Source organism: Anoplopoma fimbria, chromosome 21 (genome assembly GCF_027596085.1).
Source record: "Anoplopoma fimbria isolate UVic2021 breed Golden Eagle Sablefish chromosome 21, Afim_UVic_2022, whole genome shotgun sequence".
NCBI classification, from domain to species: Eukaryota; Metazoa; Chordata; class Actinopteri; order Perciformes; family Anoplopomatidae; genus Anoplopoma; species Anoplopoma fimbria.
Genome location: NC_072469.1, coordinates 639503 through 652002, shown reverse-complemented (window position 1 = coordinate 652002; position 12500 = coordinate 639503). Strand labels below are relative to the sequence as shown.

At 36.0% G+C, this 12500-nt stretch overlaps 2 protein-coding genes across 3 annotated transcripts in view; both read right to left on the bottom strand.

Annotated features, from left to right (window-relative positions):
• The window catches only part of nub1 (negative regulator of ubiquitin-like proteins 1), an 11872-nt gene extending 5093 nt beyond the window's left edge, over positions 1-6779 (bottom strand). The window contains 9 exon segments of the mRNA XM_054622801.1: positions 39-52; positions 55-120; positions 1049-1216; positions 1428-1492; positions 1587-1651; positions 3056-3132; positions 3135-3222; positions 4012-4138; positions 6453-6779. Of these exon segments, the coding sequence (XP_054478776.1) occupies positions 39-52; positions 55-120; positions 1049-1216; positions 1428-1492; positions 1587-1651; positions 3056-3132; positions 3135-3222; positions 4012-4128 (660 nt within the window). The 5' untranslated portion in view covers positions 4129-4138; positions 6453-6779.
• A 191-nt stretch (positions 6780-6970) lies between these two features.
• LOC129110992 (uncharacterized) lies at positions 6971-11766 on the bottom strand. Of its 2 annotated transcripts, none has more exons than XM_054623276.1 (4): positions 11641-11766; positions 10609-10767; positions 8643-8874; positions 6971-8202 (listed from the first exon to the last, which is right to left on the bottom strand). In XM_054623276.1, exons 1-4 carry the CDS (start codon positions 11660-11662, stop codon positions 7566-7568), a joined length of 1050 nt encoding a protein of 349 aa, XP_054479251.1. In that variant the 5' UTR covers positions 11663-11766; the 3' UTR covers positions 6971-7565. The 2 variants fall into 2 exon arrangements, with proteins under 2 accessions (XP_054479251.1, XP_054479252.1); XM_054623277.1 differs by having other exon boundaries at positions 11688-11760.
• Between the last annotated feature and the right edge of the window lie 734 nt (positions 11767-12500).

Here is a 12500-nt window from a genome sequence, read left to right as displayed (position 1 = left end):
ATATATAGCTTGTGTATTAGTTGTATTAGTATTTGTACCTTCTTCTCCTGGGGGGGATCTTCAGAGGGTTTCCTCTCTGGTCAGCGATCTCCAGGAAAGGGGAGGAGTCTTCACTGCCGTCTGAGGACAAAGAGACACAAGAGGTTCGTTTGAGAAGAACCGCCGTAGAATCCATCAACAGCCTCTTTTATTATTAAACACAGGTACCTCATGATTAAACACAGGTACCTCATGATTAAACACAGGTACCTCATGATTAAACACAGGTACCTCATGATTAAACACAGGTACCTCATGATTAAACACAGGTACCTCATGATTAAACACAGGTACCTCATGATTAAACACAGGTACCTCATGATTAAACACAGGTACCTCACATGATTAAACACAGGTACCTCATGATTAAACACAGGTACCTCACATGATTAAACACAATGTACTATAACTTCATGATTAAACACAGGTACAACCCCTGGTTGACCACAGGTACCTCATGATTAAACACAGGTACCTCACTGATTAAACACAGGTACCAACAACATGATTAAAGCTGCAGGTACCTCACATGAATAAACACAGGTACTACATGATTAAACACAGGGGGCGGCTGTGGCGTATTAAACACAGGTACCTCCAATCAGATGATAAACACAGGTAGTCGATGTGATTAAACACAGGTACCTCAAGTGATTAAACATCAGGTACCTGGACATGATGAATGTTAGTTAAACACAGGTACAGGTACCTCATGATTAAACACAGGTAATGATATGTAACATACTACCTGACTGTATGATTAAAAAGGTACCTCATGATTAAACACAGGTAATGTACCTCATGATTAAACACAGGTACCTCATGAGGTACCTCATGATTAAACACAGGTACCTCACATGATTAAACACAGGTACCTCATGATTAAACACAGGTACCTCAGATTAAACACAGGTACCTCATGATTAAACACAGGTACCTCACATGATTAAACACAGGTACCTCATGATTAAACACAGGTACCAGGTACCTCATGATTAAACACAGGTACCTCTCTCTGACAGGATCTGGAACCCCTTCTGGGTCCTCTGGAGGCTCTCCTCCTGGCTCTTCTTCTTCTCCTCCTCCTCGCTCAGCTGTAGCTTCCACTCTGCGTCGCTCACCTTCAGCACCATGATCTTGCTGTGGTTCTTCACGCCCTGCTGGTCCAGAGGCTGGTCTGACACACACACACACACACACACACACAGTAAACACACACCACACACTGCACACAGGAATAAAGGATTATCTTATCTTATCTTAGACACACACACACACGTAAATTTCCCTGCTGCGGATTATCTTATCTTAGCACGCACGCACGCACGCACGCACACAGTGAGCAGCTGACCTGGTACCTGACGGAGGAGGAAACCCTCTGAACTCACCTACAGACAGAGTTTTCCCGTTGAGGATCAGTTTGATGTTTTTCAGGCCGTACTCCTCTCCGATCCTACAGGAACAAACACGACCAACTCACCATCAGAGTGTGTGTGTGTGTGTGTGTGTGTGTGTGTGTGTGTGTGTGTGTGTGTGTGTGTGTGTACCTGTCCACCACCTCCTGGACCATCACGTCCAGCTTCGTCTCCAGGAGGCTCTTCGTCTTTGGTTCCTGAAACAGAACCGAGTGAAGAACTCAGAACTCGTGTTTTTTCTGTCACTTGTCATAAAAACTAAACTGTTTGAAACCACAGAGTTGATCCAGTAAAATTTTTTATTATTATGCAGAAAAACCTCTTTGTTACTGTCAGTGAGTTTTAAAGTGTTGATGGATGATCAGTTCAATTTTATGGAAATAATAGATATATTACTTATTTCATAATGCTTCTATTGTTTATGTTTTTCTACTTTACTTTATTTGGGCTTTTGTATTATTTAATTTTTCAAATGTAATTTTCTAATATCTAATATTTTTTACTTAACTTCTACATTGATTTTTTGTTTTATTTTCTGTTACTTAACTTTTCTTATTCATTCATCATAGATTTTTCCACCTGCTACAATGAATATGAAATTAGAAATTTCATATTCATTGTAGCAGGTGGAAAAATCTATTATAAGTAATGTCGTTTTTAGTTATTTTTAATTTTACTTTTATACATTTTTTTGTTTTATTTTGTTATTTTTATATCATATCATATATAATATAATATATCTTATATAATATTATATCAAATTATATTATATTATACAATATCTTATTATATCATATGACATTATATTATACTATATTATATCATATTATATTTTATCTTATTATATTATATCTTATTATATATTTGTATATCTTATTATATCTTACTATATCATATTATATCATATTATATTATATCATATTAATTATATTATACTATATTATATCTTATTATATATTTTTATATCTTATTATATTATATTATATTATATCATATTATATTAAATGATATTATATTATATAATATGACATATTATAATATATTATATAATATATAATATAATATACTATATTATATCATATTATATTTTATCTTATTATATTATATCTTATTATATCTTATTTATATTTGTATATCCTATATTATATATTATTATATCATATTATATCATATTATATATATTATATTATTATAGTATATTATATTATATTTACATTATATCATAGTATATTTTATCATATCATATTATATCATATTATAATATATTATATATTATATTATATCATATCATAGTATATTATATATATCATATATATTATATCATAGTATAATATATTATATCATATTATATTATATCATATTATATTATATCATATTATATACATCATATCATATTATATCATATTATAGTATATTATATCATATTATATTATATCATATCATATTATAATATATCATATCATATTATATCATATTATAGTATATTATATCATATTATATCATATCATATCATATTATATCATATCATAGTATATTATATCATATTATATCATATCATATCATATCATATCATATCTCATATGTATTATGAGTGAACAGACCCTCCTGGTGTCTCGTGGCAGCAGCAGCTCCAGTGTGGCCACCTTGGTCTCCCTGAACGTCTTGTTTCCTTTCCCCGGTTCACCGCCTGCTGCCTGATGGCCTCCAGAGCTCCTCCCACCTCCTCCACCGGCAGACACAGCTGAGGGGCGAAGCGCTCCGCCAGCTCCTGACCAGCAACAGGAAATATATCACAGACAGCATTTATACAACATAACTCTGTTCACACTGAACGTTTATTATTATTATTATTTTATTTAACTTCATTTATATTTTGACCTTTTTTATTTTGTCATTTCTGCAGATAATTAAACATATTTATTCACACTTTATTTATTGATTCACGTACTTTTTGTAAAATGAATATTTTTTAATATATTTTATATTATATATTTGTATTCTTATACATTTATTTGTGTGTAATTATACTTTTATAAACTACCTGCAGTATATTAATTCAATAAAAATGAGTTTCACCTTTTACAAGAGCTAAACACACGAATGCATCAATAATTATATTAAATACATGATTCTGCATTTACGATACACGAACATTAAATTATAATTATCAGTAAATTAAGATGCAAACACTTTTTTTGTACTTTTACTTCAGAACCATTTTGAATGCAGGACTTTAAATACTTCAAAATACTCCTCCTCCTCCTACCCTCATCCCCCTCTTCCTCCTACTCCTCCTCCCTTCTTCTCCCCCCCTCATCCTCCTCCTCCTCCCCCTCTTCATCCTCTTCCTCTTCATCCTCCTTCTCCTCCTCCTCCTCCCCCCTCATCCTCCTCCTCTCCCTCTTCGCCCTCTTCATCCTCCTCCTCCTCCTCCTTATCCTCCTCCTCCTCCCCCTCCTCCTCCTCCTCCTCTCCCTCTTCGCCCTCTTCATCCTCCTCCTCCTCTCCCTCTTCGCCCTCTTCATCCTCCTCCTCCTCCTCCTCCTCCTCCTCTGACCTGCATGTGCTGTCGTCCCGGCTCGTTGCTGTCGTCACTGAACGGAGGATTCCACAGTTGGATCTTCTCCTGCTTCAACCACATCTTCAGCTTCGCCTCCGTGTTCTGCTCCGCCATCGCCTCTGATCTGGAGGAGGAGGAGGAGGAGGAGGAGGAGGAGGAGGAAGATGAAGAGGGCGAAGAGGGAGAGAAGGAGAAGGTGAGACTAGGTTCGTTCGAGATAAGCCAGTCCTGATCAGAATCGATCACAGCACAATGCATGCTGGGTAGATTTGTGTCCGACTTGATCCCGACTCTGACGTCATGAACACGTGTTCAACGATGACGTCAGAGAGGAGGCGGCTGCAGGTTTTAGAGCCGACTGCATGACGCAGTGCATGATGGGAAATGCCTGCTGGCTCCTGATCAGAGAGCTGATTGGCTCTTAGTTTAGACAACAAACACCACGTTTTGTAGAAAATTCTTATTTTCTGTGTAAATGTAAGATTTGATGCTAGATTGTTAACTAGTGGACTCACGTTATGCATGATGATGATGATAATAATAATAATAATAATAATAATAATTATTATTATTATTATTATCATAATATATAAGGTTATTTATTTAGTATCTGTAAATAAAGATATTTATTGAGAAAGCCTAATTCCATGTTGATGTCACCGTGTTTTCAGTCCACAGATTAACGATGTGAAGCATCAGAACCCTTTAAAGGAGAGAACCATGTCACTGATGGACATCATAGAACCCAAACGTAGTCCATAAACTACAGGTAGCCTACAAACGTAACCAACAGGATGTAAACATTTCGATGACTTCCTGTGTTTTCATTGAAGGCTGAACACTGATCCACTTGATCGTAGTTTTTTTCAGCGCCCCCTGCTGCTGCTCTCGTCCTCTTTAGAGGTGCAGTCATCTCCAACGAACCTAATGTGAAGTTTCTGGAGGAGCTGTCCTGCTGGGTGGAGTGTTTACTCTGCTTCACTGAGATCTGCTGTGGTTCTCAACCTGGGGGTCCGGGCCCATCGGGGGTCACAGGATGTGGGAGGGCGCGTCACATGATCGACAGGATAGAAAAAACTACAGAATCCTAAAAAAATTATTTAGAAGAGGTTTTGTTTTTGTTTTTGTAAAATCATTTTTTAAAAGATTTGAAATATCTTAGATTATATATATATTCTAAAAATAGTCACACATACTGTTTCCAGTATGGCTCCATGTTTACATTCAGTCATGAAGAAATTAAATGAGTTTTCTTGAGCAATTTATTTAGTGAAAAGTAAAGCTTCTTCTCATTATGAAGGATATTTATTATAGCAGGTAAAGAAACAGAAAGTATATATTTCATAATGTCGTATCTATTTATTTCATTTTTATTTATTTAAAAAAAATAATAATTTAGTTTGGTGATACCATATTCATTGTAGGTGGATAAACGGTAAGTATTTATTTCATAATGTCGTATTTATTTTATTTAAATTTTACTTTTTTTTACTCATTCTATTTTATTTTAATTCTATTTTAATTTTACTTATTTTATTTTACTTATTTTATTTTTATTTTACTTATTTTATTTTACTTATTTTATTTATTTTCATTTTATTTTACTTATTTTATTTTTATTTTACTATACTTATTTTATTTTTATTTTATTTTACTTATTTTATTTTACTTATTTTTATTATTTTATTTTACTTATTTTATTTTACTTATTTTATTTATTTTAATTTTATTTTTATTTTACTTTACTTATTTTACTTTTTTTATTTTTTATTTTATTATTTTATTTTACTTATTTTATTTTATTTTTTTTTACTTATTTTATTTTACTTATTTTATTTTACTTATTTTTATTATTTTATTTTACTTATTTTATTTTATTTATTTTACTTATTTTATTTTACTTGTTTTATTTTACTTATTTCATTTTATTTTATTTATTTTATTTTAATTATTTTATTTATATTTTACTTATTTCATTTTATTTTACTTATTTTATTTTACTTATTTCATTTTATTTTACTTATTTTATTTTTATTTTACTTATTTTATTTTACTTATTTCATTTTTATTTTACTTATTTCATTTTATTTTATTTTACTTATTTCATTTTACTAATTTTATTTAAATTATTTCATTTTAATTTTATTTTACTTATTTCATTTTATTTTATTAATTTATTTTAATTATTTTATTTATATTTTACTTATTTCATTTTATTTTACTTATTTCATTTTACTCATTTTATTATAGTAGCAGTATAAAAACATTTGAGTCAGAAGGACAGTTGCATGATGGGAGTTGTAGGATCTCCCCTCTGGCTGTAGTGACGCAGAGCTCCGGTCACGTGACGCTAGCTGACGTCACCGCAGCTGCTAGCTCATAACTGCTCGTTTACGTGTTTCAGTCTCCAGTTTAACCCGAGTATTTACGACAGTTACCTTGAAGCGAGAGGACACGACGACACAGAGCTCCTCGTCCGTTAACCCGTTAACCAGTTAAACCAGTTAAACCAGTTAAACCCGTTAACGTCCACTTCCTCAGAGCGATGCTGTTGTTTATGTCGTTTTCTCGGAAGGAGGTCAAGAGAAAATGAAGATGGCTCACTCTGAGCGCGTTTCAGGATCCGGTTAACGTAAAGCAAGTGAACTAACGTAACGTCAAGCGAGCGAACAGCCGAGAGACTCATCTTCTTGAACATAGACGATCTTTGAGGTGCTACGGCGCCGCACAAGGGTCAAACGTCATAAACTTAAGAAAAGTTAAGAAGGGACACAAAGTAAAAGACAGTTAAATATAAAATAAAAAAATATATAAAATAAAATGTGATTAAATTAAATACAATTAGATAAAATAAGATTACACAAAATAAAATTGAATGGAATTTAATTTAATTAAAAGTTAAATAATATAATAAATAATAATATAATAAATATAAGTATAATATGTACTACTACCATAAAAGTGATCAATAATACAATACCATTTTAATACTTGGCTCATAGTTTTTGATATGTCATCCTGGTCCGTTCACAATAACAATGTATTTGCAGGTGACTTTTGTTGCATTATACTTAAATATTTATCAGATTAATCACAACTCCATGGTTTTATATTTTGTCTCTATTTATTCCTGATCATTTGTTTCATGCCGTTATATTTAATCATTTAATATTAGACACTTTGTTCCTCCATAAGAGAGAAGAAACTTTAACTTTAATTTATTCTATAAGGTAAAATAATTTTCTTGTGTAATTGGGTGAAAGACAACAAAATCAGACTTTTTATTGTTTTTATTGTCCGATCATTTTAACTACACATTTTTCATTCTGCATCATGAGGGTTCATCTTCATTAACTCCTCCCTGAACAAACAAAAACTCTATTGAAATATATGAAACAACAAGTACATTTTAACCCTGATTTCCATCACTGTTTTTAATGATTAATGAATTCTTAAAGAAACAGGACACCTAAAGACGGTCTGGACCCGTCTGGACCCGTCTGGACCCGGTGAGAGACTGCTGGACGAGGACCCGTGTGGTGACACGACTCTCAGAAGGACGAGTACATCCCCAGCTTCCTGGCGGCCTCGGAGATCCTCGGGGTCTTCCTGTTGGGGAACGGGTGGTAGTTCTGGTTCTGGTTCTGGTTCTGGTGGACCCCAGTGGAGGAGCCCACCCCCCCTACACTCAGCTGCCTGGTGAACCTGAGGGCCGAGGCCGAGAACTTCCTGGAGCCCCACCATGCGGAGGGGATGCCGGTCTGCAGGACCGACTGGCCCCCCTTCAGGTCTTCATGCAGGCTGGTGCTGGAGCTGCTGATGGAGGCCACGGGGGTGGAGCTTACATCAGAGCCGGGGGTTTGATGCTCTCTGGATCCATCGCTCGGACTCTGCTCCGAAGGGTCGGGTGAACCAGAGACAGAAACCTGGACTGGATCCGTTTTATCTGGGTCTGCTCTGGACCTGGACCCTTCAGATGACCCAGTACCCGCGTCTGCTCTGGACCCTTCAGATGACCCAGTACCCGGGTCTGCTCTGGACCCTTCAGATGACCCAGTACCCGGGTCTGCTCTGGACCCGTCGGCGTTGACTTCTTCTGTGGTGCTGCAGGAGGAGCTGCACGGGGAGTCAGACGTTGAGTCCACAGAGAGTTTTCTGCTGGAGGACTCGGAGGAAGACGAGGGACGTCTGTAATGAAGACGACACGGAGTGGATGATAATCAATGAGCTGATGATAATCAATGAGCTGATGATAATCAATGAGCTGATGATAATCAATGAGCTGATGATAATCAATGAGCTGATGATAATCAATGAGCTGTTAATAATCAATGAGCTGTTAATAATCAATGAGCTGATAATAATCAATGAGCTGATGATAATCAATGAGCTGATGATAATCAATGAGCTGTTAAATTCAAAACAACAGAGGTCAATGTGAAGCAGCACAGCGCCATCTGCTGGAACGACGAGGTTCAGTAAATCAACTATGAAGTGAAGTAAAGGATAAAATACGATAAAATGTAATAAAACTTAGTTAAATAAAATTTCTTTTGAATTAAATTAATTTCAATTAAATTGAATTAAATTAAATAAAAACAAGTTTTGACAGAAATTCATGTTGTCACCGGGAGGAACTGTTGCTGTTCGTGGTTTCCAGGGACGGAGCTGGGAGCTGCGTGGTGACCCCGGGTCGGCAGCGTCGGTGGAGGCCCAGGTGGACGTGCCAGGGGTCGCCGAAGGTCATCGGGCCGGGGTCAAAGGTTACAGCCGGTGACGAGCTGACGTGTGGTTCCCACGGTGACGTCAAAGCCTGAGAGACGGGGACGACGCTGACGGCCTCCGACAGCTCCAACGACACTGGAGACAAGTAGGGTTATGATAATGAAACAACAACATCCAACAACAACAAGGTCAACAAACAACAAGGTCAACAAACAACAAGGTAAACAAACAATAAGGTCAACAAACAACAACGTAAACAAACAACAAGGTCAACAAACAACAAGGTAAACAAACAACAAGGTAAACAAACAATAAGGTAAACAAACAACAAGGTAAACAAACAACAAGGTAAACAAACAACAAGGTAAACAAACAACAAGGTAAACAAACAACAAGGTAAACAAACAACAAGGTAAATAAATAAAGTAAACAAACAACAAGGTAAACAAACAACAAGGTAAACAAACAACAAGGTCAACAAACAAGGTCAACAAACAACAAGGTAAACAAAAACCAAGTAAACAACAAGGTAAACAAACAACAAGGTAAATAAATAAAGTAAACAAACAACAAGGTAAACAAACAACAAAGTAAACAAACAACAAGGTCAACAAACAACAAAGTAAACAAACAACAAGGTAAACAAACAACAAGGTAAACAAACAACCAAGTAAACAGGTAAACAAACAACAAGGTAAACAAACAACAAAGTAAACAAGGTAAACAAACAACAAAGTAAACAAACAAAAAGGTAAACAAACAACAAAGTAAACAAACAACAAGGTAAACAAATAAAGTAAACAATCAACAAGGTAAACAAACAACAAGGTAAACAAATAAAGTAAACAAACAACAAGGTAAACAAAAAACAAAGTAAACAAGGTAAACAAACAACAAAGTAAACAAGGTAAACAAACAACAAAGTAAACAAACAACAAGGTAAACAAATAGACCAACAGGTAGATCTTGAGTCTTGTCATGATTTGTGTGTCTCTGTAGTTTGTATGTCTCTTTGTAGTCTCTTTGTGTCTATTTGTAGTTTTTATGTCTCTTTGTAGTCTCTTTGTGTCTATTTGTAGTTTGTATGTCTCTTTGTAGTCTCTTTGTGTCTATTTGTAGTTTTTATGTCTCTTTGTAGTCTCTTTGTGTCTATTTGTAGTTTTTATGTCTCTTTGTAGTCTCTTTGTGTCTATTTGTAGTTTTTATGTCTCTTTCTAGTCTCTTTGTGTCTATTTGTAGTTTTTATGTCTCTCTGTAGTCTCTTTGTGTCTATTTGTATCTATTTGTAGTTTGTATGTCTCGTTGTAGTCTCTTTGTGTCTCTTTGTAGTTTTTATGTCTCTTTGTAGTCTCTGTGTGTATTTGTAGTTTTTATGTCTCTTTGTGTCTCTTTGTAGTTTTTATGTCTCTTTGTGTCTCTTTGTAGTTTTTATGTCTCTTTGTAGTCTCTTTGTCTATTTGTAGTTTTTATGTCTCTTTGTAGTCTCTTCAGTGTCTTTATGGTCTTTGTCTCATTCTCTCTACTCATCAGACTACAACAGTAAAGTACTTATACATCATTATCTATGTGTACTTTTACTACATGAAGCCAATAATACTTGTGTTCCTTTACTAGAGTTAAATATTGAATGCCGGACTTTAACCTGGAACAAAGTTTTTTTTATTGTAGTATAAATTACTTGAATACTTCTTCCACTTCACTCTCTGAAGTCAGAGCTTCCTGTCTAATGTGCTTTTATTTTGAAACCTCGACTTGTTCCTGAAGGGAGAAAAGTTTAAAATCTGCAGGTAGAGAAGCGTTCCTCTTCTTCTTCTCTTCATAGGGTTCTATTTACCGCCTCGTTCCTCTGCAGGTAAACCAGCAGCTCACCTGTCCTCAGCAGCAGCACGTGTGTGTGTCTCCTCTGCGTCTCTCTGGTGCTCCTGTACTGCTCTCTGAGCAGAGAGATGTCCATGTTCCTCCTGCTCTGCTCCTCCTCCTCTTCCTCTTCCTCCTCCCGCCTCACCAGCCGCTCCTGCTTCCTGATCCCTGCGGGAGACACGCACACAGGTGACCTCTGACCCGCACACACCTGCACACCCACATCTCCATGGCAACACCGCGGTAAACAAACATTCACTTTGTTCTGACCAACAACGGAACTTTAAATGTATCAAGAAAAATAAATGTTTTCATTCACGTTCTGATATTAATGTTGTTTTTATTATCATCGTCTCTCCTCATTTGCATAAAGTTTACCTGGTGACGTTTCTGCCAGAGATGTTTATTAAATGAAACATGAAGATTGTTCCATAAAATAAAGACTTGAATACAATTAAAACCAGAAATAAGTAATAATAAAGTTAAAAAAGGCAGAAATGATGATTTTTACAAAGAAGAATCGTTGTTTTATAAGTGTGTGTGTTTGTGTGTGTTAATGTGTGTGTGTGTGTGTGTGTGTGTGTGTTATAAGTGTGTGTGTGTGTGTTAGTGTGTGTTTTATAAGTGTGTGTTTGTGTGTGTTAGTGTGTGTGTGTGTTTTATAAGTGTGTGTGTGTTAGTGTGTGTGTGTGTGTGTGTGTGTGTTAGTGTGTGTTTTATAAGTGTGTGTGTGTGTGTGTGTGTGTGTTAGTGTGTGTGTGTTTTATAAGTGTGTGTGTGTGTTAGTGTGTGTGTGTTTTATAAGTGTGTGTTTGTGTGTGTTAGTGTGTGTGTGTTTTATAAATGTGTGTGTGTGTTACTGTGTGTTTTATTAGTGTGTGTGTGTGTGTGTGTGTGTGTGTGTGTGTGTGTGTGTGTGTGTGTGTGTGTGTGTGTGTGTGTGTGTGTTTTATTAGTGTGTGCGTGTGTTAGTGTGTGTTTTATTAGTGTGTGTGTGTGTGTGTGTGTGTGTGTTAGTGCGTGTGTGTGTGTAGTTGGTACCCTCACAGCAGCAGCAGGACATCCTGTTGGCTGCAGCACAAACACACCTGTGCAGGTGTTTTATTCCCCGTCAGTGAAGCCAGCGTTCACCTGCAGCTTGGAGACTCGTGGTGCGTTTAAAACCTCTCTGGAAGATCCGACAAACCAAGACCGGCTCCTTAAAGCCATGAGAATGGATCCACGTGAAACCTGAACAACAAAAGTACAAAGATGAGGAGAAGTTAGTCGAATAAAGAAGCCGACATGTTGCTGCTGTGTTACCTGGTCAGGTAGGAAGCTGGACTGATAACAGCACACACACACACACACACACACACACACACACACACACACACACACACACACACACACACACACACACACACACACACACACACACACACACACTGTGCTCTGACTTTGATTGGTGTGTAAACAATGTGTTGACCTTTCTGTTCACAGAGGGAAGAACAAACTCTGTTCTTTATTATTCACAGTGAGGAGACGAGAACAGAATGAAACAACAACGACCACCAACTGTCCCTGAACTGCACACAGCACACCAACACATACCAGTACATACCAGTGTATATCAGTACATACCAGTACATACCACTACATACCAGTATATACCAGTACATACCAATTTATACCAGTACATACAAGTATATACCAGTACATACCAGTATATACCACTACATACCACTACATACCAGTACATACCAGTGTATATCAGTACATACCAGTACATACCGGTTTGTACCAGTATATACCAGTATATACCACTACATACCACTACATACCAATATATACCAGTTTATACCAATTTATACCAGTACATACCAGAACATACCAGTATATACCAGTACATACCAGTTTAT

Coding starts and splice junctions, on each gene's coding strand:
- LOC129110992 (XM_054623276.1), bottom strand. CDS start 11,662: ATGTCCTGCTGCTGCTGTGAGG. Junction 10,768..11,640: donor GTCCTGCTGCTGCTGTGAGG/GTACCAACTACA, acceptor TGTCTCCCGCAG/GGATCAGGAAGCAGGAGCGG. Junction 8,203..8,642: donor AACAGCAACAGTTCCTCCCG/GTGACAACATGA, acceptor TCTTCATTACAG/ACGTCCCTCGTCTTCCTCCG.